We start from the raw sequence: 27572 nt of genomic DNA, 5'->3' as shown, positions 1-27572 counted from the left end.
GCTCTCGGATTTCATCAAAAATATCTTAACTTGTGTTCCTAAGATGAACAAAGGTCTTACAGGTTTGGACTGACATGAGGGTGAGTAATTAATGGCAGTTTTTTTGGGTGAACTATCCCTTTGAGGTTTTCTTAACTTAATTGGTTTGTTGCAACTGGAAGGCACAGACCCCTTAACTTAATGGGTTAGGTTAAGACCTAGACCAGAACTGGGTATGGATACAGATCTCAGATTCAATCGGTTTCTGATTTACAAGCATTTGATTCAACTCCGATTCACTTTGATAAATTAACGTTGGGAAATGTCAATGATAATATATTACAATCTATATCCATAACTAAAATCATCAGCATTGTCCTGGGATTGATATTTAGACATAATAAATGATCTCCCAGGTAACATTAGAAATTATGCAGGGATCTTTCTAAACTAGTACATGAGCAGATCAATTACTAATTGAACAGTTATAATAATAAAACCAGAAACTAATTCTGTGGATAATAATGGAAATAACTTGAAATTGCATTTGTCGTAGAAATCAATTAATACAATTATTATGTTATGGGCACTTCAGTTATAAACTCCCAATAAAGTGTATAGAAAGTTTGTGAATGATTCACTAAGAGAATCAACTCATAAGAGTCATTTGTTTGTGACTGGAACTACACTGTTTGTTTTTGATTCCCTAAAAGGAGTCAGTGGTAAATCTGACTACACTGGTTCCTTTCAGCTTGAGATCATTAACCAAGATCCAGATCCAGACCAAGATATTTTGTATATTACGTATTGTATACAATTATCTTAATTGTAATGGTTACTGTTATTCATATATTTTGTACCCATAATTTGTTAACAGATTAAAACATTCATTTCGGGTTGGATTGGCCGTATAGGATAAATAACAGTAGTCACACTTGAAACACATTTGAGCCTGACTCTAAACATTTAGACATCCTTTCAGGTTTTGTTTGTATAACACTGTATGTGACAAGTCGGAGTGCATTGGAAGCATATATGTGCTGATATGCGAAGGGCATTTGTCGACATTAACACAGGGTGGTGTGGGTCGACATGTTAACTCAAGGCCACTCGGAGTGAGGCCCCTGCTTTCAGACTTGACAATGTTGAGAAGCCTGTCAAAATGGTTGAAATGACATGTTCTCTCATTTGTTTTTAGACAACCTGAACTGAATTGTCCTCGATCGCATCTGTATTTTGATTAGTCGGGAGGCTATTGGCTCAAAAAAGACTTTTATCTTGGGTGAAGAAAGAGATATGAAGTAGTGAAGTAAATGTCATAAGAGATTAGATTCGTGAACGTTCCACAGAGGTTAGTCGGCCAAACTGAGCAAGGAAGCGACCAGAGAGAGAGGCAAGAGAGAGAGAGAGAGAGGAACACAGAGTAGAGAGTGATTTGTCAGCAAAGTGAAGGAGAGAGTACTAGCGCTGTAGGCTAGCGTAACTAAAGTGAGCAAATTCTGAGTGCGGCCACGAATACGATATAGTTTCAAATGCTGATGCTGGATTTCAGCCTGCTCTCAATTTCAGGGCATCGTGTGGTTTGTTTTGCTAGGTTTCAGAATAGCTGTGTGACCCAGGGGCCAGTGGGGGTGGCGTCTCTGAAACAACCATGGATTAGCAACGTAGGACCTTCCATGTTTGGATCAGACAGAAATTAATAGCGACATAAAAACTGAAATATTCCTCAGACTATATATGGAGAATGTGAGGATGGAGATATATGTAATCGTAGATGTTGTATTTATGGAAATGGATTCACATTATTGAAACAGAGAGAGGCATAGGAGACGAGAGGGCATTAGACCACTCGTTTACACTTTTCTCATATGTTGTTTATGAAACATACTTTTAGATATCCGAGTCTTCTCCATGCTAATTTAACACGACCACATTAAACTCGGCCCATCTCTGTCTGGCTCTCTTTCTGTCTCCTGTGAAAGCCCATGTATGCCTCCCTCAGTGTAAAAAAATACGAAATGTAATTTGTGAGATATAAAGTCACAACTGCAAAGAAATACCGCTAGACCGTGTGATTTTAAAGTTGTAATTTAGCCTATTTATTTATGTATTTGTTCGTTTGTTTGTTTTGAGGAGGAGGAAACAGGTTTGCAAAAGGGCTCCCATATCATTTTTATCCATGGATGTCACTTTCAGAGAAAAAAATAATATAAATGAGAAATATTATTTTAATATCATTCATATACGATTATAACATCATTAATATTTGGAATATACAGTTTTTTTATTTTAGTTTCTTTTTAGTCATTTTTATGTGCTTGTCACTGTTTTTATTAGCATTTATATATTTACACTGTTAGCAGAATTAAAATTTAAATTATCTAGCCATATATATATATATATATATATATATATATATATATATATATATATTTATATATAATAATAATACAAATTCACACCAAACATTTAAAAACTCCATCTTAAACTCAAATTATACATTTTCACACCAAACATTTAAAATTTCTTTTTATGTTTTTAGGTTTTTCATAATATTATTTTTTATTTTATTTCAATTTTACTTAAATTAATTGCCAAAATTGTAATAGTTCTAGTTAACAATCATAACGCTGCTGCTGTGAAGGTGGTTAAGTATACAGTACTGTACATCTCATCTGCATTAGTGTTTTAGCACTATAGCATTCAGGCTACACTGGTCTCCATTTGACTTCTTACCTCACCTACACTTCTAGAACGTGTGTGTTTGTGTTGCGTGTGAGTGAGTGTCTGTTAGTGTTTAGCACTGTGACTATGTGTAGCAGTGACAGGGACCAAGACTAGCAAGATGGAGAGAGTGCTGACGACTGGAAACCAGAGAAGAGCCAACAGTTGAGTTGAGCAGGAGATCAGGAGCCCTTAGAGAATTTAGGTAGAAAAAATATCATTAGGAAATGTTATCTGTCTCAATATAGCACACTGTTATTTTATTATTATTTATATACTATTGTAGTATTTAATAATATTTTGAAATAGAATTTATTTTTATATTTTCAGTTTGTGCTTTTTTCTTTTATTTCAGTTTTAGGTGTAGTAATTTTAATACTTAAACTTATTTTATTTATCAAGGAAACTTTTCTCATTTTCATTTAAGTTTTATATAATATTTATATTTTATTTCAACTTTTTTTTTTTTGCTAAAAAATAATAACAATGATATCACATCAGTAACATTTTGAGACACATTTTAAGATATTGCTTTTGCAAAACATAAATGAGTGAGTTAGATGTTCAAATCACCACCAGATTTCTCCTTTAGCTTAACCGGCAAGATTGTCTTGATTTACCAAGGATATAAAAGATGATTAATAGATGTTTACTTGAGCTCAACAGATGAGAGCACAAGTATTATATTGGTTTCCATAGTGACAGCAAACCACATGCACAGCATTGCAGTAGTGTTAGCGATGGATTTATGAGGACAGTGCCATTTTAATGAAAAGCTGACTGGGTCCTCCACCTCAGCAAAGATTTTTAAATACATTTTAGCCAAGCAAATTAACACTGCCAGGCCAATTCATCAGTAAGGTGAGAGCTGCTCAGAGCATTTGAGCATTTCCCAGTAGAGTTGTTACAGGTCCCTGTTTGTGTACAGTCGTGACCTTCAGCTGTCTGGTGAACCCGCTGCTCTATCCTTTTTCGGGTGGACATCTTAGCCAGCTCCTTAGATCCTGAGGCAGGGGAAGCATTTATAAATCGCTGGATCGCCACATCCCGCTCCTCCTCTGGGACGAGGAGATATACCAGAAGTGCCTGAGCCCCATTAACATATTGCAATCTGAAAGACAAACCTAATCAAAAATAGACGTGTCGGTACATCGGTATGCAAGCAGATCACGCAATCTGACCCTCAGGGCCGAGGCCAGGTGCAGTGTCTCATATCCTTAACACTAAATAGTGAAGGTCCGACCACTCCTTTCAGGTCTAGAGTCAATTTGAGGCCAACACTGCGACTTGGAAGGTGACGGTGGCACGATGTAGCAAAGCTGTTTACACCTACTGTAGACCAGTGGAGAGGCTCGGATGCCTGCACTCCAAAATAATTTCAGGCCTTACTCCATATATACTGATTTTATTATTATTATTATTATTATTATTATTATTTATTTATTTATTTACATGCAGCCTTAAAAATAGGTTAGGCCATCTCATAAGTGTTTTGTTATGAGGATGTATGCACATATATAATCATTGTTTACACATTTATTTATTGTTCTGATTCTGCTCTGACATATGTGTATATACTGTATATTTTACATTTACATGTGTATATACTGTATAGTTTACATTTCTGAACATTTCTTTTGCTATTTATTGTAATAACCCAGTGAGATTTTTACATGCACAAGGAATTCTGACAACAGCTAGTATGCTGTTGAAATATGCTTCAAGCATCTTGGAGACGTTGTCACAGTTCTTCTGGATTCTGTCTGTTTCTTCATGTGATTCCAGATGGACTGGTTGATGGTGAGATCAGATGTCTGTTGTCAGCCTCCTTGTGCATACAAAAATCTCAATGAATTATTACAATTAATGGCAAACGGAATGTAAACTGATATTTCCTACGGACACACTTTAAAGATAGAAACAATTGGTTTAAAACCATTTTTTGTTGGTGAAAATATTAATGGCCCGAGGCCCAAAATTTAACAAAAACCCTGATTGTAAATTTCATTTGTTTCAGGTGCCAAGGGAGCGAAGACCCCTTTTGAATACTGTGATTGTAAATTTCATTTGTTTCAGGTGCCAAGGGAGCGAAGGTGGAAGCTCCACCTGCTGGTTTGTACTTGTATCTCTTTACTCTACTAAATGTTTATAATCTGTTTAATGAAATTAATCATTTTAATGCAGTGGGACTTACTCTCAGTTTGTCTTTTTTTTTTTCCATAGATAAGCCTGCTGAAGGTGGGTCACCTGCTCTGAATCTTGTCATGAACGCCATTTGTCTTCATTCAGTCTGTCAAGGGTACAAGGGGTAGCTTTGCTTTTACAGATGAGCTTTGTGTGTGTGTGTGTGTGTGTGTGTGTGTGTGTGTGTGTGTGTGTGTGTGTGTGTGTGTTATGGTGGTTAGTCTGTGCTGTAAGGGGTTAGGATTAAGAGAGAGCTGTGATATACATTAATTTCCCTTACCAAAAAGTAGTATACTTCAAGTTTATTTTATTAAGTATACTTAAGTAAAGTTCAAGTATATTTAGACTTTTTGTAAGTAATAAGTCAAGTATTCTTAAATGTCATTTTAAGTATATTTCTGAGGAGTACATAAAGCCCATTTCTGAGAAGTACATAAAAAGTAAACTAAAAGTATACTTTCCTATTTTTTAGTTTAAAAGAAGTAAACTAACATAAAACCATAATAAACTTTTCACACATAAATATTAACCTGTTCTAATTCTTCTTTAAATATAGCAAATACATGAATCATACCTGAAACCAACTAGTACTGAACCTAAAAGCATTTTTACATATTGACACATATATGCAGTGCATTGCTTAGTTGAACAACAATATAATTATTAATCATAATGCATAAAGACTGTTTTTGGATTTTTTTTTTTTTGCGTTTTCATCCCTCATGCGCTCCATGACCTAGTTTTCCCCTCATGTTTGATTATGTCATTTGCTTCAGGTGTGTCTTGTTAATTGTCCTCGTCATCCCATGTATTTAAGCCCTAGTCTGTGCCGTCTGTGTTTGTCCAGTCTACTACGTCCCTATGTGTGCTCCTGCCTTTTCTGTCCTGGATTTATCCTTGTATGGATTTATTAAAGACTATTTGCATTTATCTTCATCTTCTTTGTGCATTTATCTCTCCGTAGCATTTCAGGTTGACTTAACTGCTTTTATAAATAGAAACACAGTCGGCAATAACAAATTTGAATTTAACTATGCATTTATGCAGAACAATATTTATTTACTATTCTGTGTCTAGATAATACAGTTTACATAAATTACAGTATATTGTTTCTGCCTACATAAATAACATTAAAGCCTACTTAACTGCCGAAGATGCGTTATAAACAAAAGCCCAGCATATGCTGCGATATAGAAGATAACTTATTATTGCTGTGCTGTATGGATTTAACAACATGCAATTTTTTTATTACAATTTCTTTGAAAATATAGAGTCATTTTCCAATTGCTGTGGGAGGTGCTGTTATTGGCATTTAAATGGCAAAATGTGAGACTGCAGTAAACACTATTCTAAAAGGACCTTTTATTTAATCTTGAAAAACAAAATTAAATTAGTCAGTGATGTTTAAGTGCCACTTTGTAAGTGCATAATCTATAAATGTATATTTGTATGTGTGTTTATATGCATTTACTGGTGTATGTGTGCATTTCTTTGAACAATGTGCACTGAAGCTGATTGTGAGCTTGATTATGATATTGTAGCTCAATATGAGAGTGAACACTAAGCATGTGCATACGTGTTTGCAGTTCTAGGTTCATTTTGTCATTAATTTGGTGTCATAAAATGAACACTGTGCTGAGGTACAATTTGTTCCCTCTGGAGGAGAGTTTGCTAGCCTAGTGTGAAGGGTGAGACCTGTACACAGTGTAATGTGGTGTCAACATATGTACTTTTTCATCAGATGTGCTTAGAATTCACATTTCATTGTGGATTTGGGAATTTCTGTTAACATTCTACAGTGACCCCAAACAGTAAATGTCATTGCATTATACAAATAACTATCAAAACAAATGATGTTTATTGAGAACTGCTGAGTGACATTGTTTGACAGGTATGCTGCTATTCTTTTATTTGTCCAGGTTTGTTTACACTTTCTCTCCAGCTCTAGTTTCCAGAAACAAGACACTGGGATGTAGTTTGTTATAATGTTTGTGTTTAACCCGTCTCTCTGTATGTGCTGCCTTAACCTCATTATGCTTCCATTGTTTCTTTAAATTTAGATGATGAGGGCCGCGACGGTAAGGGAAAGAAACACTACTTTTGGCTCGCTGTGTGTGTGTGCTTATTTGTCAATGTGCAAGTTGCTTTCCTGTGACTGTGCATGTGACCAAATGTCAGTCACTGTCTCTGTCGGTGGTCCGCAGGTCTGTCACAGGGGTTCTGACTGGCCAAATCAAGACCAACATGCAAACAAGTGGTTTGAAATCTGAGACTGCTTTGGCGAATGCCAGCAAGTCTGTTTTCATTCACGTTAGTTCATTGGTCACTGAACAGTGCTCTCCTTTTTAACGGCCATATTATTTTTTGAGACTCACTATAATAGAAAACAGTCTAGGCTGTCTATTCAAATTAAGTTTCGCCAAAGCATCCAGATGAAGAGTATGTCATATTTTAGCCCTTACAGGTGCTGTAAGTGATTTTAGGCAAAAGAAAAAGCCCTAAAAAAATCCCTATTATCTGACAGATATTACTAGAAAGCTTTAAAAGGTTTATGTCCTTTTGTCATTTTTATTATTTGTTAATATTTCAATATGTAGGTTATTCTTTAATATTTCTATTCAGCTTTGTTTTGTTTGTTTTTTCAGTTTTAGTCATTTTAGTCCTGCAAGTTAAACTTGTAATATTATTTTTCATGTAATATTTATATATATATTTTTACTTTATTTCAATGATGTAACCACCATCTGAATACAAATTGAATTTACCACCATTGACTGACATGAGAAATTAATTTATAAAATAGTATATTATATTATACATTAGATGTTTGCTTCCCAAACTGACTTTAACTACAAATTATATCTAACGACAAACTCCCTCTAAATTATGAAGACAATCATCTCTCTCCTGGTTTTAGAAATAGGAGGCATGTCTAATTACATAAAGGTTAGCGGTTCCTTAAAGGTTAGCAGTGACTAAAATTGTTTACAGCACCTTGAACTATCATTTTAATTGTAATTTAGGTCAAATAAGTTAACGAGAAAATTTGGATATATACTTTATTTATTAGTTTGTGTATATAACAATGAGTGCTGGTGTGCATAAACCAAAAGATATTTTATTTCAACCTCTGGCCATTTTACAAAATATAATTTAGATACATACATTACTATTCACACTAATTTGGTTGGATTTACATTTATGACTTATTTACCATGGCAGAAATCTTCTTGATGTCTTGCAACTGTGTTTTATTTTAACTTTTTGTAATCTTTTTTAGAAATGCGGTCACCGTTTAAAAAGTCAAGGTTATGCACTATACTGATACTCTTAAGTGGTTGTCACTCTGAAAGTTTCACCATTGGAAATATGTGGATCTGTGTATGAGATCCAGCACTGAAGTGTGCGAGTGTGAGGGTCAGGACATTTAGCAACATGAGATTAGGACACCCAGAGCTGGACAAGCATTTTCACAGTGTACATGTTTAGTGGCTGACATTAGTGTTAAACTACTTCTGCAACTATCTTATCTGGGTTATATGTATCTGGGTAAATCATCTTCATAAAATAGGATGGGTGGTTCTAAGCTATATAGGAGAGCCTTATGCAAAACTATTTTTAATGTAAGCCAAACTATGCATTGCACTGTGACGTTTCATCCTTGTTCAATTTATCAAATTAACTTGCATAAACATAAAACAGAGTGAAGCTTTTGTTCTCTGGTTTTATGGAAATGCATGACATTACCTGGGCCTAATCCCACCACAGGTCGTATTTGTAGCCAATGCATTTGAAAAAAGACACACTTTTTGGCTTGCTATATTGTCTGTTTCATATTTACTGTGACTTTTTCTATGGATATGTTATCTGATTATGTAGTTGAGACAGAATAGAATGCAAAAATTGGTTTTAAATAATCAGCCATCAAAACCATCCATTTAACTCAATTCTAACCAGCATCAACCAAAAAAACCCACCCACCCACTCATCAGTACCACTATGATTATAATGGTTTGCAGGACACTGAAGTTGATTGGTATTGACTGGATAGTGAAGAATATAACTTAATTAACGGCTATGCACTTTCTTCATTCTGAAAAACTGAAGGACAGAAGGACGTCAGTTTCTACATTTATGTGTGTTAGTATGTACAGTATGTGTGAACATGAATGCCTCCTAAAAGGTCAGCCTCAAAGAAGCCATAATGTCATCCCATATATAACTTCCTAATGGTTTCCTTCAATCTGTTTTCTCTCTTTTTCTTTGATACAGAATTGCCTGAGGATGGTAAGACACACAAATCCTTTAGCATGTATTGTCAATGACATATACATGAAAAAAAAATATCTGTCATGCAAAAGGAAATTGTGTACATGTCTTTCACATCCCAGTGCAGATCCTAGAGAGGTAGTTCACACAAAAAAGAAAATTCTGTCCTCATTTACTCACCCTCAGAAAAGACCTTTGTTCCACAGAGAAAAGAAAGTAATGTTAGTCCAGAAAGACATGATAGTGAACAAAAAAATTACAGAATTTTTTATTTTTGGGTGAACTATCAGTTTATGGATCTGGAAGGGTTGAAAGGTGAGAGTCAATAGTTAGATGGTGCTAAATGTTTTAGGAAGCTTTACCCCAGGCTGCTTACATGTCAATACGGATAGCAAGTATCATGAATGATTCACTGTTTTCAACATCTTTTCAGTCCTGGTTGACTATAGCCTGTCTTAGTGTCAATTAATGTGGGCTTTCAGCAGTTCATATCAGTTTACATTGTTTCTCTGACTCTGCCGGTAGAACATGTCCCAGGAGAAGAGCCTCAGATGTCTCAGATAAGTGGGCTGCTTGTGGAGAAGCCTCAGAGTGTCACTGCCATTAAAGGTGAGATTCTGAACTGTCCATAGCTGCACTGCTGAATTCACTCCAAGATTTGTGTGCTGTACAATGTCTTTCCAGGCTCCTAGTCTGCACATTAGTGGTGTTTTTTTATTGACTGCTTCTGCAGGTTCAGTTGTTACACCAGTAGATGGTGACTGTCCTTCTAATTGAGTCATTGAATTATTCTCTTGGTCAGTTTATTAAGAACACTAATTCATTTAAGAATGATAAAAAGAATGATAAAAGTGACTGCATTTATGAATCATTTACTTAACCATTTCGTTCAAAGCACGGATTTATTCAGGAATGAAACAAGCTAATTTAATCAAAAATAAATCATAAACACAAGTTCATTCTGGAAACAAATGTCGCTATTGTGTGTTGCTCAGAGACGTGCAACAGTTTTAACTTCTTATGGAAATAATTCCATTGATAGGGCAACAAAACATAAGGTAACTGGCAACATTGTGGCTATAATCTAACTTCTTATTTATTGAACTGTAAGTAATCAAAAATATGTTAAATCACTGTGATCAATCAATGCTTTGGATGTGTAGATCAATAAAATTACATTAAAATCATAATGGCTTCAAATAGAAAATGCAGGATCCTCACTCACTTGTATATTTCTTAATGATTTATGGATTTAAAAAAAAATATATACGAAAAGCACAAATTGATCAGTCTGTTCTTCTGTTCTTTTTGTATAATAAAAAGTCCATAAATCATTAAGAAGTGGAGATCCTATTTTTTTTTCACTTGAACTGTAAGAATACAAACAATATCAGAAACACAATTGTGCTAGAAATATGCTATATTCATAACAATAGCACTCTTGCTTGTGTGATGTTGCTTAATGTATACTCATAAATAATGGTATATCAAAAGTTCAGCGTTGTTTATTCATGTCATTTTATTTGTAACAGGGAAAAATGTCACATTTGTGGCTAAGGTGGACTCCTCTCAGTTGCTGAGGAAGCCAAATATGAAGTGGCTGAAGGGGAAATGGATGGATCTGGGCAGCAAGGCTGGAAAACACCTGCAGTTCAAAGAAACCTATGATAGGAACACTAAGGTGTGTGAAGAACAGTGCGTTTTATTTGAGATTTGTTCATTACAAATCAGAGTTAATATTGATATTTCTTGATGCCAGATATACACCTATGAGATGACCATTGTTAAGGTTGTGGATGGAGATGCAGGAGGTTATCGTTGTGAGGTCACTTCCAAAGACAAGTGTGACAGCTGCACATTTGACATCTCTGTCGAAGGTAGGACATAATGCAGCTATGGGTAAATTAAAAAAAAACATTTAACATATTCTGATGTACAAATAGATTCACAAACTCTCATCTTATCACTGAATCTGGCTAGTAATTAGAGTTTGAAACACCTGATGTACATCATTTATAATGCATACGACGTAGTTTTCAGATTAATAATTCAGTTAACACACCTGGTATGTGTGTGCACACACTTTACTGTAAGTCTAGAGCTGATTCATTATTCAGTAGGTATTTAGCTGATTAGATTCTCTCCTGTTAGTTTCGCAACACTTAGTAAATCAGCACTACACATTTATTGGCTTTGACGGTAATCAGATTGTGGAGCAAATCAAACACTCACAGTTTCTCATCATCATCATCATCATGTATTTCATCTTCTCCTTCAGCTGCTGAAGAGACACAACAAACAAACATTTTGGAGGCGTTCAAACGATCGTAAGTTTGTTTGTCTGTCTCTGTCTCTTACTCACTAGTAACTGATAGATGTTTTGATGTCATTGTTTTACACACTCCAAAGAGGTTTATGGTCTCTGTTTGGAGGAATTTTTATTCATATTGTCAGTGAGACTTTATGTTTAGATGCTGCTGTAGGTGTACATAAAGTTAGTGCTCATGCTCCTCATGTTAATACAAGCAAAATTGTATGATACTCTTGCATATCATTGAGGGAGCTGTCTGTTGCCAGAAGCTGCTCTTCTGAGCAGTAATAATCTTATGGACCGATTGAGAGATGTTTTTCCTCGTGTCTGAGAGTTTGACTCCAGGTCCAGCTCCGGGAGGTCTTTGTTTAGCCCTAGGACTGAGCCAGGCTCCTTGATCTACTCTTGAGCTCCCAGGGAATGCATGAACCAATAAAATGTATGTCTTAAATTCAGTGTTAGACATTTCAGACGAAACCGTCGCCAAATTCATAACTGTAAATGTCAGTAATATGCTGCATGTATCCTTGATATATACAACGGTTCTGATGCATGTTCTTTTGTGCAGTGTGTAAAGGTTTCAATGGATGTTCTTCATGAAACTTTATTTTTCAGAATGTATAACAGAAAGCGTCTGTTATGTGAGTTTATAGAAGGCTATACAGCAAACAGTATTTATTAAAAACATGATGCACTCCTAATTGTTTATTTTCCTTTTTCTTTTTAACTACCTTCTGTCATCTGTAGGGGAGATGCAGGAGAGGATGCAGGTGAACTGGACTTCAGTGGTTTACTCAAGAAAAGGTTTGGAAGATGTTCTATGTCCTGCATGTTTTTTCTCATCTCACTCTGTTTACTTTATGTGCAGTTGAAGGTCTTGAAAGGTTCCCTTTCAACATGCTTTCTTCAAATTGCATACATAGTAATCACTGCCTGATTATAATTAATTGTGTCATTTATTCACTGTAGAAATTGAATATAGGCTTTAACATTAACTATTAGTTCTGTCTGGGGTCTGAGAAATTTGGATGAGTCAAATTTCTAAAATATGCATGCATATTTCATGATACAACAGAGCAGCCTCATAAATATATGAATACTCGGTTTTGAGTAGGTCATAGAAACTTATTAGTAGAATTTGAAGGAGGCACAACATGACTGGGGTCCCTAGGACTTAACATAAAAACAGTCTGTCACAACCAAATATGAAGATTAACCATATTTTTGGATTCCATGTGCCTCAGAGAGAGGAAGCAGAAGGAGGAGCCTGAGATAAATGTGGATGTGTGGGAGATCCTGAAAAATGCCAAGCCATGTGACTATGAGAAGATCGCCTTTGAATACGGCATCACTGATCTCAGGGGCATGCTCAAAAGACTTAAGAAGATGAAGAAAGTGGAGCCCAAAAAGAGCGATGGTGAGACACATGCCGGATGTACCAAGTCATAGTTCCTCACACACACATACATACATATGAAGGGTTCAAATCTAACCGTTATATGTAATTTTGTTAATAAACCAAGCAAAATAGATTTAAAAAAAAATTGGTGGGCGAGTATTGTAATGGCCTGAATATATTAGTGCTGCTTCTGTTTTGCTTTCCTAAAGAAGTTGGATCCTGCTTACTCTGTGGAGAAAGGAAAGAAAATACAGCTTAGTGTGGAGCTGGCTGACCCCAACGCTCAAGTCAAATGGCTGAGAAATGGACAGGAGATCAAACCTTCAGCCAAGTATGACCCTTTGTATTTGTGTTTAAAAGCACTGGAATAAATGGTTTTACATAGCACTTGAGAGGTGCACGCTATTGATGGTTGATGCTCGATGCCTTACACGAGGTTTGTGTTGAATTTCTCTCTTTCTGTTAGATATATCTTTGAGAGTGTGGGTTACAAAACAATACCACTAATAAAAAACACTCTAAGAAAAAAAAAAGTACAAAACGGTACCTTTAAGGAACAAAAGCTTGTCACTGGGGTGGTACCCTCAAAGGTACATTATTGTACCTTGAGTCAGAGGAGCAAATTTGTACCTTACTTGTTTGTACCTTCTAAGGGCCAATACTGTACCTTTGAGGATCAATAATGTACCTTAGACAAAGGTACAATAAAGTACCTCTGGAAAAAGGTACAATTTTGTCCCATTAAGGTACCACCCCAGTGACAAAGCCATTTTGGTACCTTTAGGTGGCAAAAAAGTTCCTTTTTATTCCTTAAGGAGTGAAAGAAAATAAAGGCAAACAACAACTAACTGAATTAGACATTTATTTTAGCCCATAAATGGAAAACAGTTTAATTCACAGATTCAATAATAATTCATCTCACAACCATACAATGTAACATCCCAAAATAAAATGCCACAATGTTTAGGATGTCATGTCTGATATAAAAAACATTAAAAAATAAATTAATTACATTTTTTAAGAAGCATTTCACTGACCAACTGACAACTTACTGCCACTCCAAAAACAAAATGAACAGCGATATCAGAGAATAGATGCATAGCAGGGAATAAATACAATGGAACCATTTATATTTTCCTTCTTTCAATTTCATGAACATCACTAATAAGAACAGCAATATAGTGCAGAAAAACATAAAGTTTATTATCAAAGACCAAGCAAAACACTTTAGCACACCACACCAAAGTAAAGAGAGTCACTTAACAGATAAACTACATGACACTTGATGTGTTCTGGATTAAAAAAACACAAGCTTTGAGCTCATCCACAACGCTCTACAACCCTCCCAACACAGCTAAACATAAATGCCGGCATACAGTTTATCATCGACACCGTATGTATCCAAAGCATGAAAATCCATCACCTCAAAAGGGTCAAGGACAGTCCAGTCCTGTTCATATTTCACCAAGTAGGCGTAATAGTGATGACAGAAAGAAAGAGGAATTAATAGTTTTCCACATAACGCCCAATCTGTGTGTATGTTTAGAACAGCTGAACAAATCGGTTGAATTTGGCTTGCTTCTTAAACGATCCTTCAAAGAGGCATGAAATCATCCTCTAAGTCAATCCATAGTCCACTGCTTCTCCATCAACTTCATTATCTAGACAGTAGAGAAAAGAAAAACAGCAATGTTAACCACCACTGTGGTAACAACATACAACAATTTAAAAAGGCACATTATGTCAGATTGTAACATTAGTGTAAGTCAATGGGGAAAAAATAGTTTTGATCCAGTTTGGTTCAGTGGGTATTTTTCTCATATACAGAGGTAACTTATGGGCTTGCCGTTTGGTCCGGACTTTGAGAAGCCCTAATATCCATATAAAACACATTTAAAGTATTTAGGCATAGCTACCTCATTAGAGATGCTAGAAATGCATCTCTCTCACTCTCTCTCTCACACACACACACACAGCCCTGAATATTAATATAATGTAACGTTAGGCCTATCTTATTTTTTTTTTCAGGACAGCGGGGAAAGTATTGAAAGAAGTTAAAACCATTAATGATAGTAATCGGTTTATTTGTATAACAGCAGCTAGATAACGTTAGTAATGTTAACGTTACTCGAAAGGGAGGTTAGCAACCGTTGGTCAGTTCTGTCAGTTAACCTGATGTTGTAATTTAATGTTAACGTTAGTCTTAGCGTTAACGTACATGGTTTTACGAAGATGTTCTAAGACCGTTTGACGACAAAATAAAGACTAAATTAGGGATGCACCAAAATGAAAATTCTTGGCCGAAACTGAAAACCGAAAAAGAGGAAACCAAGGCCGAAAACCGAAACACCGAAAGAAATTAGGCCGATTATTAGTACCATTGCATTTATGGCTATGACTGTGTACTAACTTTACTAAAATCAAGGCATTGCAAATGCATAAATTAATATTAAAGTTTCAAAAAATAAATCAATTACAAATTATGCAAATATTTATTTAGCACATTGCAACAATGCACAGTATAAAATAAAAGTCAAACTAAAATGTTTAACTTGACCCTACTCATGTGCACATTGAAAAATAATGTACAGGCCTACTGGCCTGCAGAAAGGTTTTAAAATTAAATGTTCTCTCATAAAAACAAAGTGCATTTAGGTCAAGTGCATTTGTAATTTTGTCTCTGTAGGACTACTACAAGAAAAGTGCATTACTTCTCCATAGGCAAGAGGGTTATCACTTCTGGGTATGGGGACTTCAGACAGATAACCATCTACCTGTTGAGCGGTTGAGCTTGTCATATGCCTGACATTTGAGAAAGATTTGACAGAGTGTATTTAAATAGGGCCAGGACATAAATAAACATTTATATCAAATAAAAAAAAAATATCTAGCAGAAATATGGCTACAATCTGATAGTCATATATATAGTAGCCTAAGAACATAGCCTACGTATTATTATTATTTGACCCACTTTCTTGCAGGATTTCACTTAACATATCAGACAACGAGAGTGCAGAGAGACGAGTCTTTTTTTTCTGCTCTCTGATCTCCTTCTCCGTGCGCTGCTCCGTCTCCGCGTCCTGGATCATTTCTCGTGCGCGCTGCTTTATTTCCGCATTCAAGTAATGGTCTTTATAACGCGGATAAAGTACAGTCGCGATGAAGTGCAGAGGATCCGAATAGATCTCATTGTGAAACGTGTGCTGACAGACTTTAAGAGTGTACTTTTCTTTGTTTTCACTCCGTGGTCCGCCTCAACCTCTTTGCTTAGGAGACGCTTTAGTGCTGCGATTAAAGGAATAACGTCCGCTACTGATGCATCAGAGGAGCTGATCTCTTTAGTTAGCTGCTCAAAGGGGGCAAGAAGAGGGAGAAATGTTCTCTATTAAGACCCACTGGTTTGAAGTGAATGTCGCGAGGAGCTCGTGGTCTGCGCTATGCAGGTGCACGTGCAGCTCGCGGTTTCTGTTTGCGTCATCACAACATTTCGGCCGTATTTTTTCGGTGATAAAAGTCTTACGACCGAAAACCAAAAATGCACTTTTGGGCCATTTTCGGCCGAAAATTTTCGGTGGCCGAATATTCGGTGCATCCCTAGACTAAATCATACTTTCAAACCCTCACTGGCTATCGATAGTCACATTCCGCCCAAATGGCTTTGCTTTAGCATTAAAATATTCCAGAACAAGAGACTGTTGGGCGGCAAAAAAATTTTTTATCTTTTTATCGTTCTCCTCTGACGCAGTCCAGCTAGCTCACATAAGTCAGAACAAAAGACTTTTCGGCGGCAAAAACGCTTCTCATCCAACTCTGACGCAGTAGTTTTATAGCTAAGCTAAATAAATAAAAAAAAAAAAAAAAAAACCTTTTTGCCGCCCATTAGACTTTTGTTCTGAAATATTTTTATATTTCATTAATATTTCACGTTAACGTTAACTTGTCGGCGGCAGAGTTGGATGAGAAGCGTTTTTGCCGCCGAAAAGTTAACGTTAGCTCGATGGTGAACTGTAGCCAAGATAGCACTGCTACTTATAATAATAATATTTATTTATACTATTATTATATAATAATGTTTTAACTAACGTTAACTAGTTAACGTTAATAATGGCAATCGTCAATGTGAGTCTAGCTAATGTTGACAGAGTATGAACTTGGCTAGCGCTAACATTAACAGTAAAAGTTAACTTCCAACTTTGAATTAACACCACAAACACTGATTAAAAATTCAAATACTTTACCTTTGAATTTACTTCTCTCCTCTTCAGTGACCTCTATCCCAAAATTAAATAACTCCGTGATTAAATCCTACGTGGATAAATGTCGAAGCACCATCCTCCCACCTTTGATTGACACTTGGATCACTGTCGATTCACTCATGTATCCTTCCGCGCTGCAATATTTTATGCTTCCGCCGAGTCAAACTCTGGTTAGCCTGTAGCTAGATCCTTTCAATAGAACACAACTTAAAGCGTTAACAATTATTTGTCTGTTTTATTCTAATATAAATAGGGTAAAGGGTTTGAAAATCAAATTCTTCAATACTGTTTGTGAATATAAATTATTACATAATCCTCATTAACATGATTAAAAATGATTCAAAGGGACACTTCACAAAAAAACAAAAACAAAAAAACATTCTGATTTATTTTGCCCATATCTCAAAACTTTACACATTCTGATTTATTTTGCCCATATCTCAAAACTTTACAGTTAATTTAGTTTGACAATTATTGAGTTTGATAGTATAGGTTAACTTGTGTTTCTATATTGAGAGATGACATTTTCAGCATCCACTAATTCCTGCTATTTTATATTTAAACATTAAGGTACAAATATGTAAGGGACAAATATGTACCTTACACCTCGAAAAGCTCACAATGTACAATGGAAGGTGCATAATTGTACCTTAAAGGTGCACAATTGTACCTTAAAGATACATTTTTTGTACTTTTAAGGGTACATATGCAAAGTTTGTACCTTAGGGAACAAAAATGGACCTGTATTGTACCTCTGTGGGTGGATTCACAGACGTAAGCTCACTATTAACAAGTGCACCCTCGCTGATGATGCCGCGTATGAATGTGTGGTTGGAGAGGAGAAGAGTTTCACTGAGGTCTTTGTCCAAGGTACACTGTGGTTATCTCCATCTTTATCATCATCAGCATCAGTGGCATCAATTGCACACACCCCTTTTTGTAATTTCATTCGTTCTTTCTGCTTATCTGTCACTGTCCTGTCTGTCCCTGAGTGGTAGCCATCTGCCTATTGATTATTTTAAAACTCTGTCTATGCTGTCCATCCTTACCTTGTTTTTACATGAGCCATGTTTTTTTGAGCCAAGTCTCTGTGTCTGTCTCTTGTTTAAGTTCTTGTACCTTTTTTGTCTTATTTCTTCATGGATATGTGGCATTGTAGCTGCCATCAGCCCCAGAAGCTCCTCTGTACTTTGATGAAAATGTTGTTCATTTTACAGTGTTTGATTGTATTAACCACTTATTGGTGTGTTTTTTATGAACAGAACCACCTGTCACCATCACTAAGATGTTGGATGACGTCCATGTGGTGGTTGGGGAGAAGGTGGAGTTTGAGGTTGAAGTGTCTGATGAGGGAGCCAATGTGAAATGGTGAGATACTGGATCAAGCTGGCAACCCTTACCTGGTCAATTGGTCACTTGTTAAGTTCAGTCAACATGCCTACAAATAAATTGACAAACTGTACAAATTAAAATGCGGAAAACATCACCATCTGACTAAATTAATTTCATTACTATCAAGGTCAACATCACTAATTGTCATTGAACATTAACAAGCCATTATTAACATTAAATAGGCTAAACGGCAAATTATCTGACTGCTTTTTTGTTTTCCGTTTATTACCAACAATTGTAGAATACAATGATTCATTTAGCAACTACTATGGCTATGTCAAAAAACACAAAAACCTATTAGCCTATAATAAATGCCACGTTTAATTTCAGATTATGCATTTTTCTCTGTCGTTACCTCGCTCTGTTTAAATGAGTAATGTGCCCGAGCACTGTCTGTGACTGCTTGTGCTTTTCGGCATTTCTGCTCAAGTTCAGACAAGCAGATGGAAAAATTTACAGTCTTATACTCTTCATGATGTTCATATTTTTCCGCTTTGAGGTTTTAAGATGTACTTTAATTTACATGCTAAATAAATGATAAAAGCTCTAGTAGGACCAATCGTCACTATGCAATTACAATATCATAGGTATCAATCTTTCAAGATTGTTTTCTGCTGTATCAAAGGCCTGGACAAACTATCTTTTCTCTTGAACTACATCTTTCCATCCTGTTTTTTTCCATCCATGTTAACTTTGTACACATCCCACTCTTTCTTATTTTATCTTCAGTAATCTTGGCATAGATTGCCTTCCTCAGTTTCTTATGAACATTATTTCCATCTTTGTCCCTCTCTGTCTCACTTCATCTCTCTCAGGATGAAGGATGGAGTGGAACTGAGCCGAGATGGAAAGTATCGCTTTAAGAAAGATGGGACAAAGCACTGGCTCATCATCAATGAGGCAACCACAGAGGACATTGGGACATACTATGTGTACACTAGTGGGGGGGAGTCCAAGGGAGAGCTGGATGTGGAAGGTACTTAGTTTGACAGACTAAAATGACAATTCTCCCTTCTTAGTCCTTCCACCATTTGGCTGATATTTCTGTTATGTTTCTGTATTTATTTTTAGTATTATTGGACTCATTGTCATTCTTTCTCTTCTTTTTTCTCTATTATAGAGAAGGAACTGGAGGTTTTGCAGAGTATAGCTGATCTGACACTGAAGGCAGCGGAACAGGCTGTCTTCAAGTGTGAAGTGTCAGATGAGAAAGTGACTGGCAAGTGGTTTAAAGATGGGGTGGAGGTCATTCCCAGTGACCGCATCAAAATGACACACATTGGCAGGTATAGCGGTCCACTTACAGCCAGCCTTATCGATTCATGCATAAGCAGGATCACCTCGTCCTTGACCTCACCAATATTGCTCTATGCCAGGACACTAAAACCGATTAGTCATCAAATATCCATTATGCTCTTTCTTATTGAAGGAATTGTAGTCTTTCAGTAGAGTATTCATTGCTTTTTGGGTAAAAATAATGTGGCATACACTTCTTATGTTGTGGTAACATTTTTAATCCTGGTGTCTCAGGACTCACAAGCTGGTGATAGATGATGTAAAGCCTGAAGATGCAGGAGATTACACCTTTGTACCCGATGGTTATGCTCTTTCTCTTTCTGCCAAACTCAACTTCTTGGGTAAGAGTTTTTTTTTTTTTTTTTTTTATCAAATTTTAAATTTCAGCATTCACCTAGCTTTATAATTTTGTACCCACAGAGATCAAGATTGATTATGTTCCTCGTCAAGGTAAATGTCTTAACCTGCATCGACAAATCTAACAATATAGTTTATGTAAGGACGTTACATAACGTTTTTTTAATCACACAATTCTTTCTTTCATCATCCAGAACCACCCAAAATCCACCTGGACACCACTGGCAGCTTTGTCAACAAAAACACCATTATCGTCGTTGCAGGAAACAAGCTCCGGTTTGATGTTGACATTACAGGGGATCCCCCTCCCACTGTGTGCTGGAAAAAAGGAGATACAGTGAGAGCTTGCTGGCAAATTGTCACATACTCTCATCTTATGTAAAGCCAACAACACATATGGGCTTGTTTTTATATCATATTCAGTGAGAAAACCCTGCTGAAAAGCCCAGCAGTGCTGGTCACCAGCATATGTTGTATTTCAAATTGTGTCTCTACCACCCTATAGAGTCAACCATCTTACCCATGCTGTGGACCCCATTGATTAAGGTTTTGCTGATAAACACCTAGACCAACACAAAACCAGCATGGAAATTCATGCTGGTCTTTTCAGCAGGAAAATATTCTCAAAAATCACATAGGATATGGAAATCAACTTTGAAATGTAGCATCTCCAGCATATCAGCTTGCTTGAAAGCATGACGTTTGTATGATGCAGGAGCTCTCTGAAGCTGAAGGGCGTGTAAGAGTGGAGACCAGGAAGAACCTGAGCTGCTTTGTTATTGAAGGGGCAGAGAGAGCCGATGAGGGCCTCTATCATATCACTGTTACCAACCCAGCAGGAGAGGACAAGGCTGATGTCATGGTTAAGATTGTTGGTGAGTTCATGCATGTTAACCATCTGCAGCAGTCTCTTTCTGTGATCATTAGCTGCTTTGTCAAATCTCTTCATTACAACTCTTCACCCTGGTACTTTTTTTGTGCTGTGGTCAGATGTACCCGATCCACCTGAGAATGTGAAATGCACTGGAGTGGGTGAGGACAGTGCTTCTATCCAGTGGGATCCACCCACATTTGATGGTGGAGTTCCAGTGAAAGGTAAAACAGATCCTCACCATTTGTGCATGTCTCCAACTTGACATCCAATATTACATTGTTGCAAATATTTTGCCAGTATGCTCTCTGTCTTGCTTTTTTGAAACATACCAAGAAAATATTTAATTAGGTTATGAATTATAGTGATACATGTGTGGGAAACCACTAACACTTTTGGTGTACTTTCAGGTTACCTAATGGAGAGGAAGAAGAAGGGCTCATCCAGATGGACAAAGCTGAACTTTGACATTTATGAGTCCACAACATACGAGGCTAAGAAGATGATTGAGGGTGTGTTATATGAGATGAGGGTGTTTGCTGTTAACGGCATTGGCATGTCCCAGCCCAGCGCCAGCTCCAAACCCTTCATGCCCATTGGTTAGTTCCTCATCAGACTGTCTGCAACAACTTTTGGTTTATTTTATTGCTTTTTCAATTCAGTTCATATATTTCAATTCATTCAGCATTCCTTCTCTTGGTTTTCCTGCTCCTTCACAGCACCAACTAGTGAACCCACACGCCTGACGGTGGAAGATGTTACAGATGGTACCTGTGCTCTAAAATGGCTTCCCCCAGAGAGAATTGGAGCTGGTGGCATCGATGGGTATATCATTGAATATTGCGTTGAGGGAGGTGAGGCACGTGGTGGACTTTGCTATAGAGCTGACATAGAGTGCCGTTTCAGTGAAGTAATCGTATTTGATCATTTTTTGACATGTTTACATATCTTGTTGTTGTGCCGCTCTCTTTGCTCCTGGTGGAACTCACAGCCACTGAGTGGGTGCAGGCCAACGAGACCCCTGTTGAGAAGAATAGTTACAGGGTCAGAGGTCTGCCCGTTGGAGAGAAGATGCTGTTCAGGGTGACAGCTGTGAACATCGCTGGTCGTAGTCCTCCGGCTGTGATGGCGCAAGCTGTTACCATTCGGGAGATTGTCGGTGAGACTCTAAAACAAAATACACAATAAAGTAACACAATAAAGGTAATAAGTCCATTTCAAACTCCTGAAAAGTGACGAAATGAACTTTAAGCCAATATACATATTTAAAAAGTACCGTCTCGGTCTTCCAAAAAAGGAAATAGGGATAAATATTGCTTAAATCAACATTGGACCTCACTTACTTCCATGGTGTGGACATTTTCCCACATATGTTCTTAAAGGATTAGTTCACTTTCAGAATAAAAATTTCGTGACAATTTACTCACCTCAATGTCATCCAAGATGTTCATGTCTTTTTTTAAGTTGAAAAGAAATTACAGCTTTTCAGGAAAATATTCTAGGATTTTTCTCCATATAGTGGACTTCAATGGCGGCCAACAGGTTCAAAGTCCAAATTGCAGATCCCAGCCGAGAAATTAGGGGCTTATCTAGCGAAAGATCTTATCTTTTTTAGATCTCTCATTTTCTAAAAAAAAAAAGAAAAGAAAAAGAAAAGCAAAAAAATGCTCATCTTGCACTAGCTCAACCTCACACATTACATAACCACAAAGGTCACGCATTATGCCCAGTACACCCATTGGCCGCCATTAAAGTGCATTATATAAAACTTCATTTCTTTTTGACTGAAAAAGAATGACATGAACATCTTGGATGACATGGAGGTGAGTAAATTATAAGAAATTTTTTATTCTGGAAGTGACAATGCTTTAAGTGATGAGAGAATTTTCAGTTTTGTGTGAACTAACTGCTCAATACAGATTTGACACAACACACTTGTCTGTGATGAACTGAACATGAAGTATATAAAAACCCCACTGTTGTCATTTTCAGCATGTTTTCTTCTGTCTTTTTCCCCTCTCAAACTCCTCTCTCAGAGCGACCTAAAATCCGCCTCCCTCGGGAGCTTAGGACTAAGTACATCAAACGAGTGGGTGAGAAGGTCAACCTTGTCATTCCCTTCCAGGTCAGTCACACACGTACATTCTTCTGCTCTGTACTTGTGTAGTGCTACTTTTCCGTTCAGTCGCTGCTCTTCTCAGCACTTCAAATGATCGATTATACACCATGTCAACTGCTCTCAGGGCAAACCGCGTCCGGTGGTGACCTGGCTCAAAGATGGTGCACCTCTAGACACCAAGCTGGTGAATATCCGCACAAGTGATGTGGACACTATCCTGTTCATCAGGCAGGCAGCCAGAGAGCACTCTGGCCAGTACACCCTTTCCGTGCAGATTGAGAACATGGAGGACAAAGTCAATCTTGAGATCCAGATTGTAGGTTAGTGTCAACAAAATGATTTGGTTGATGTTTTAATAGGGATATGCACAACAACATAACTTAAAATTCAAGAGTTACAGAGGCATGGGCTGCCTGAATTATTAGTTTGACTAACAAGTCACAAGCATACACCTGACCTAGGTTGCACACACTTCTTAGGGGACCTTTACATAAGACGTCTTCTTAATACTGTGCAACCAATTAGAACAGAATACTGAGATCTTGTGATGTGTTTTTTTTTTTTTTTTAGAATTTTACATTTTGATAATTTTGTTTTGATAAGAGCATCTGGGCAGAAACAGCAAGCGTGGAACAGGACAAAAAAAAATTGAATGGGAACGGAATAAGACCTTGAGCCCCCCCAAAGTTTTGTTGTGTGATATGTTTGAGCACTGCCCACAAGGCTGTGTCTCTGTTAAATATTTTTTCAACTTGACATGCAATCATAAAAATGCAGCGCACTTGGCAGGATTCTCAGAAAACAGATACGATGTGATGCTATGGCTGAAGACATCCGTCACAATGAGTATGGATGTACTGGCGATGGTTTAATGGTAATGTAAAGCTGAATTTAAAGACCCAGGGTATTTTACCTTGCTAACAGTCTTGAAGATAGATGTGGAAAAAAAATAAAGTTGTGTTTAAGGGTTTTGAATTTGTGGAGATCACTCACATCAACATTATAGACATCACTATATAGGGCCACAAATACAGCGATGACAGAAAATGAAAGGATAAAACTGCACAGTTCAAAAGGTTCATTTACCTGCGAAGTGAAGTTTGAGTCAGGTTAATTTTGTTAACCCATGGAAAGTGTTTGAGGATCACTTTGAAAAGTGACACTGAATTTCCAACTCCTAAACTGTCAGAAAGGTTTCATATTAAACACTTACACTTTCACCAAATTGAGGATTGTCATAGGTCAGTTCGGTTGCAGGGATTATTATGCGGGGTGTTGTTTGGATTATTCCTGGTGTTGAACGGGATTAGGATAGGATTAGGGGACACTCACTCTGTGTTCCCGCTGGGAGGTAAGCTAATGAGAGTGCAAAAACCCTTCAGATGAGCCAGACAGCCATTTAGTCACAGTTTGCTGCCAGCATCCCAGCAGCCTGCCCAGGATTAATGCCAACCGCTCCTAGCCGCAAACTCCAACTCTCTCGCTTTCAGTCTTTTTTTTTAGCCTGATCTCACTATCCTTACCTCACGCTCATGTGCTTACCCTCTTTTTTTTCTCTTCTCCCTCATTTTATCATTCCTCTGCTCACAAACTTGTAGCTTCTTCTCCGTTTAGCGCACCTTAATTAGTCTAATGGTTAAAATTAGGACAGTGTATTGGTGTCAAGCTCTACAACAGTAATACCTACAGTCCCTTTTTTTTCCTTTCCCTTTCCTTCCTATTCTCACAGACAAGCCTGGGCCTCCAATTGCTGTCACTGTAACTGATGTTTGGGGCTTCAATGCTGCTTTGGAGTGGAAGCCTCCAAAAGATAATGGCAATTGTGAGATCACTGGCTATACCATCCAAAAGGCTGACTTGAAAACCAAGGTAAACCAGCTACAGTACCTACTGTATTGGTCAACAATATGTGAACACTCTTTTATAATTAGCAGGTTAGGCCCCTTTAATCTTAATGCCATTACAGAGGTTTGAGTGTTTCCAACAGTTTTTAGAGGATTTTCTGCTCCTGCACAAGGTGAGCATGAAGAATTGTTCACTGAACTTGTAGTCAGGTGTGAGAAAACTTGACTAGCCTAACCCAATATTTCTGGCCATTACATACTTCAAATCAACAAATAAACACATCTAAATTGTTGTATGTAGTCTATGTTATGGATAGATAATTAATACCCTATATCTTAAAAAATATTATATATGTAAAAAATATTACATTTATTGACAATTTATGTTGTACAAATATAACATTTGTGTTCTTATTTTCTATTAAGTTTTATATATATATATATATATATATATATATATATATATATATATATATATATATATATATATATATATTTGAAGTATTTTCAAAAAGAAATAGCACAGAAAAACCTAGCACATCAGCTTAGGGCATATCATAACCAATAGTGAATAGAGAAAGGTTTGTATCTAGGTTTTGTACAAGGCCAATAACACCAGATGTTATTTGTGTTTGGCTGTTTAACTACAAATCTGTCTTTCACCCATTCACCTGTTAGGAGTGGTTCACGGTTCTTGAACACAATCGCAGACCTAGTTGTACCGTGTCTGATCTGGTGATGGGGAACGAGTACACCTTCCGTGTGTTCAGCGAGAACATCTGTGGCATGAGTGATGATGCTGGCATCAGCAAAAACACAGCTGCCATTGCCAAAACAGGTACCTACATACTGGTGGTTTAAAAATTCATCTCGAAACACTGAATGTTGTTTTACATGATGGTTATTGCCCAAGTGCTGAAGCAATACTAGTAATGTGCAATCCTTTTTCCATCCTCTTTCTCTTAGGTCTTCAACAAAAACAGCAGCCCTACAAGGAAAAAGATATGTGCAGCTCTCCTAAGTTCATCACACCTCTCATGGACAGGTCTGTTATCGCAGGTTACAGCGCTGCCATCAGCTGTGCTGTTCGTGGATACCCGAAAGTAAGTGTTAGTACAGTGCTTGACTATATAAACCCATTCACCCATGCATTTACTTCTAAGCCCGTTAAGCAGCAATGCACTCTCTTTCTCATTCTCTTTTGTTCTCCTTCCAGCCAAAGATTATATGGATGAAAAACAAGATGATTATTGGCGAGGATCCAAAGTATCTCATGCAAAATAACCAGGGCGTGCTGACTTTAAACATCCGTAAACCAAGCTTGTTTGATGGAGGGAAGTATACATGCAAAGCCATCAATGACCTGGGAGAAGATGAAGTGGAGTGCAAGCTGGTGGTTCGAGGTACGTATGGCCAAAAATCTCCATCATCTCCAGTGTGTAACAATGTTTAGGAATGCACAATATATCTGTACCTTGGACATTTAATTGTGCATGCTCATTTCCTCTATTTTTATATTTAAGTTACATTTGCCTCACTTAATTCTACTCATTTAAAACAATTATAATTTAAAATTATAACACAAAGCCCAATCTATATCATACTGATGCCTAAACTCACTAGCATTTAAAATGACTGAGTTTAGGTTGTGGCTAAACCCTCAAACCTCTGTATTATTTTCTAATGTAATGTTGTTTTTCTTAAGTCGTAACAGAAAAGGAGGAGGCGAAGAAGTAAACAAAGCCTTGAAGATACCCTAAAGACGGCTGTTAGACGGCATCGTGAGAATGTCAGAAAAGCAATAAAAAAAAATACAATTATTGATTTAGAATGAAATTGTCATTATGCTGTCTCTGCGTTTTTACTTTTGACTCTTTACAAAAAGTACTGTGGTGATACCAGATAAAAACATTGTACTCAGTGATATCCCTTGCTCATTTACCATGTTATTCACATGGTAATTAAAAAAAAGCATCAAACAACAATGGTAATATACATCTAGCTAATACAGCACAATTAAGTAGCTTTTTTTTTTCCTTTGACGGTATCTCAAGTAAAATCGCTTGAAATAAAAGCACATGAAAAATAAAAAATGTGTTGTTTATATGTTTGTGAACAAAATTATGTCATTCATCCCCTATGTCTGCTAGCTGTGCAGGGAGAGTTAGAGAATCAGGGTCTCATTAGCATATCACACTAGAGACTCATTTACGCACCCATCAACACTGCCCCAATTAGCTCTCTCCCACGTCATTACTGAGCAAACCAATTACGGCTAATTTACACACCGGTAAAACAAACACAGCAGCGCGGCTCCGCGGGGAGAAGCGGCGGCCCGAGGTGCGCTCGCCCGGTCCAGGACGGTCAGGACGGTGCTGCCGAGTCCCTGATCCGTGCGACAGAAGGTGGGCTTGAGAAATTGGCTAAAATTGAGAAAATAGTTATTTTAGCAACATGAAATGTAATTTTTTAAAGTAAATACTACGTACGTTATTATACGTGAGCGCTTGTCAGTTTGTGAACTAACAATTGAACTGTTGAAGCAAACAAACAAAAGCTTCTCGAGCTGAC

General features: G+C 37.0%; 1 protein-coding gene across 1 annotated transcript in view; it reads left to right on the top strand.

Moving 5' to 3' along the window:
* The window catches only part of LOC109081457 (myosin-binding protein C, fast-type-like), a 34746-nt gene extending 7671 nt beyond the window's left edge, over positions 1 to 27075 (top strand). Inside the window, exons 2-33 of the mRNA XM_042720321.1 lie at positions 4780 to 4815; positions 4927 to 4941; positions 6948 to 6965; positions 9160 to 9174; positions 9682 to 9765; positions 10689 to 10837; positions 10916 to 11033; positions 11435 to 11483; positions 12215 to 12271; positions 12712 to 12884; positions 13065 to 13197; positions 13333 to 13346; positions 16231 to 16243; positions 17895 to 17992; positions 18385 to 18490; positions 19330 to 19490; positions 19635 to 19800; positions 20045 to 20151; positions 20231 to 20260; positions 20362 to 20504; positions 20883 to 21042; positions 21158 to 21262; positions 21449 to 21637; positions 21758 to 21892; positions 22030 to 22197; positions 23075 to 23163; positions 23282 to 23477; positions 24887 to 25026; positions 25680 to 25839; positions 25968 to 26104; positions 26218 to 26404; positions 26707 to 27075. Of these exons, the coding sequence (XP_042576255.1) occupies positions 4780 to 4815; positions 4927 to 4941; positions 6948 to 6965; positions 9160 to 9174; positions 9682 to 9765; positions 10689 to 10837; positions 10916 to 11033; positions 11435 to 11483; positions 12215 to 12271; positions 12712 to 12884; positions 13065 to 13197; positions 13333 to 13346; positions 16231 to 16243; positions 17895 to 17992; positions 18385 to 18490; positions 19330 to 19490; positions 19635 to 19800; positions 20045 to 20151; positions 20231 to 20260; positions 20362 to 20504; positions 20883 to 21042; positions 21158 to 21262; positions 21449 to 21637; positions 21758 to 21892; positions 22030 to 22197; positions 23075 to 23163; positions 23282 to 23477; positions 24887 to 25026; positions 25680 to 25839; positions 25968 to 26104; positions 26218 to 26404; positions 26707 to 26738 (3383 nt within the window). The 3' untranslated portion in view covers positions 26739 to 27075. The remainder of the gene's footprint in view (positions 1 to 4779; positions 4816 to 4926; positions 4942 to 6947; positions 6966 to 9159; positions 9175 to 9681; positions 9766 to 10688; positions 10838 to 10915; positions 11034 to 11434; positions 11484 to 12214; positions 12272 to 12711; positions 12885 to 13064; positions 13198 to 13332; positions 13347 to 16230; positions 16244 to 17894; positions 17993 to 18384; positions 18491 to 19329; positions 19491 to 19634; positions 19801 to 20044; positions 20152 to 20230; positions 20261 to 20361; positions 20505 to 20882; positions 21043 to 21157; positions 21263 to 21448; positions 21638 to 21757; positions 21893 to 22029; positions 22198 to 23074; positions 23164 to 23281; positions 23478 to 24886; positions 25027 to 25679; positions 25840 to 25967; positions 26105 to 26217; positions 26405 to 26706) is intronic.
* The last annotated feature ends 497 nt before the right edge of the window (positions 27076 to 27572 follow it).

This window comes from Cyprinus carpio, chromosome B3, assembly GCF_018340385.1.
Source record: "Cyprinus carpio isolate SPL01 chromosome B3, ASM1834038v1, whole genome shotgun sequence".
NCBI classification, from domain to species: domain Eukaryota; kingdom Metazoa; phylum Chordata; class Actinopteri; order Cypriniformes; family Cyprinidae; genus Cyprinus; species Cyprinus carpio.
This window is presented reverse-complemented; position numbering and strand designations above follow the sequence as displayed.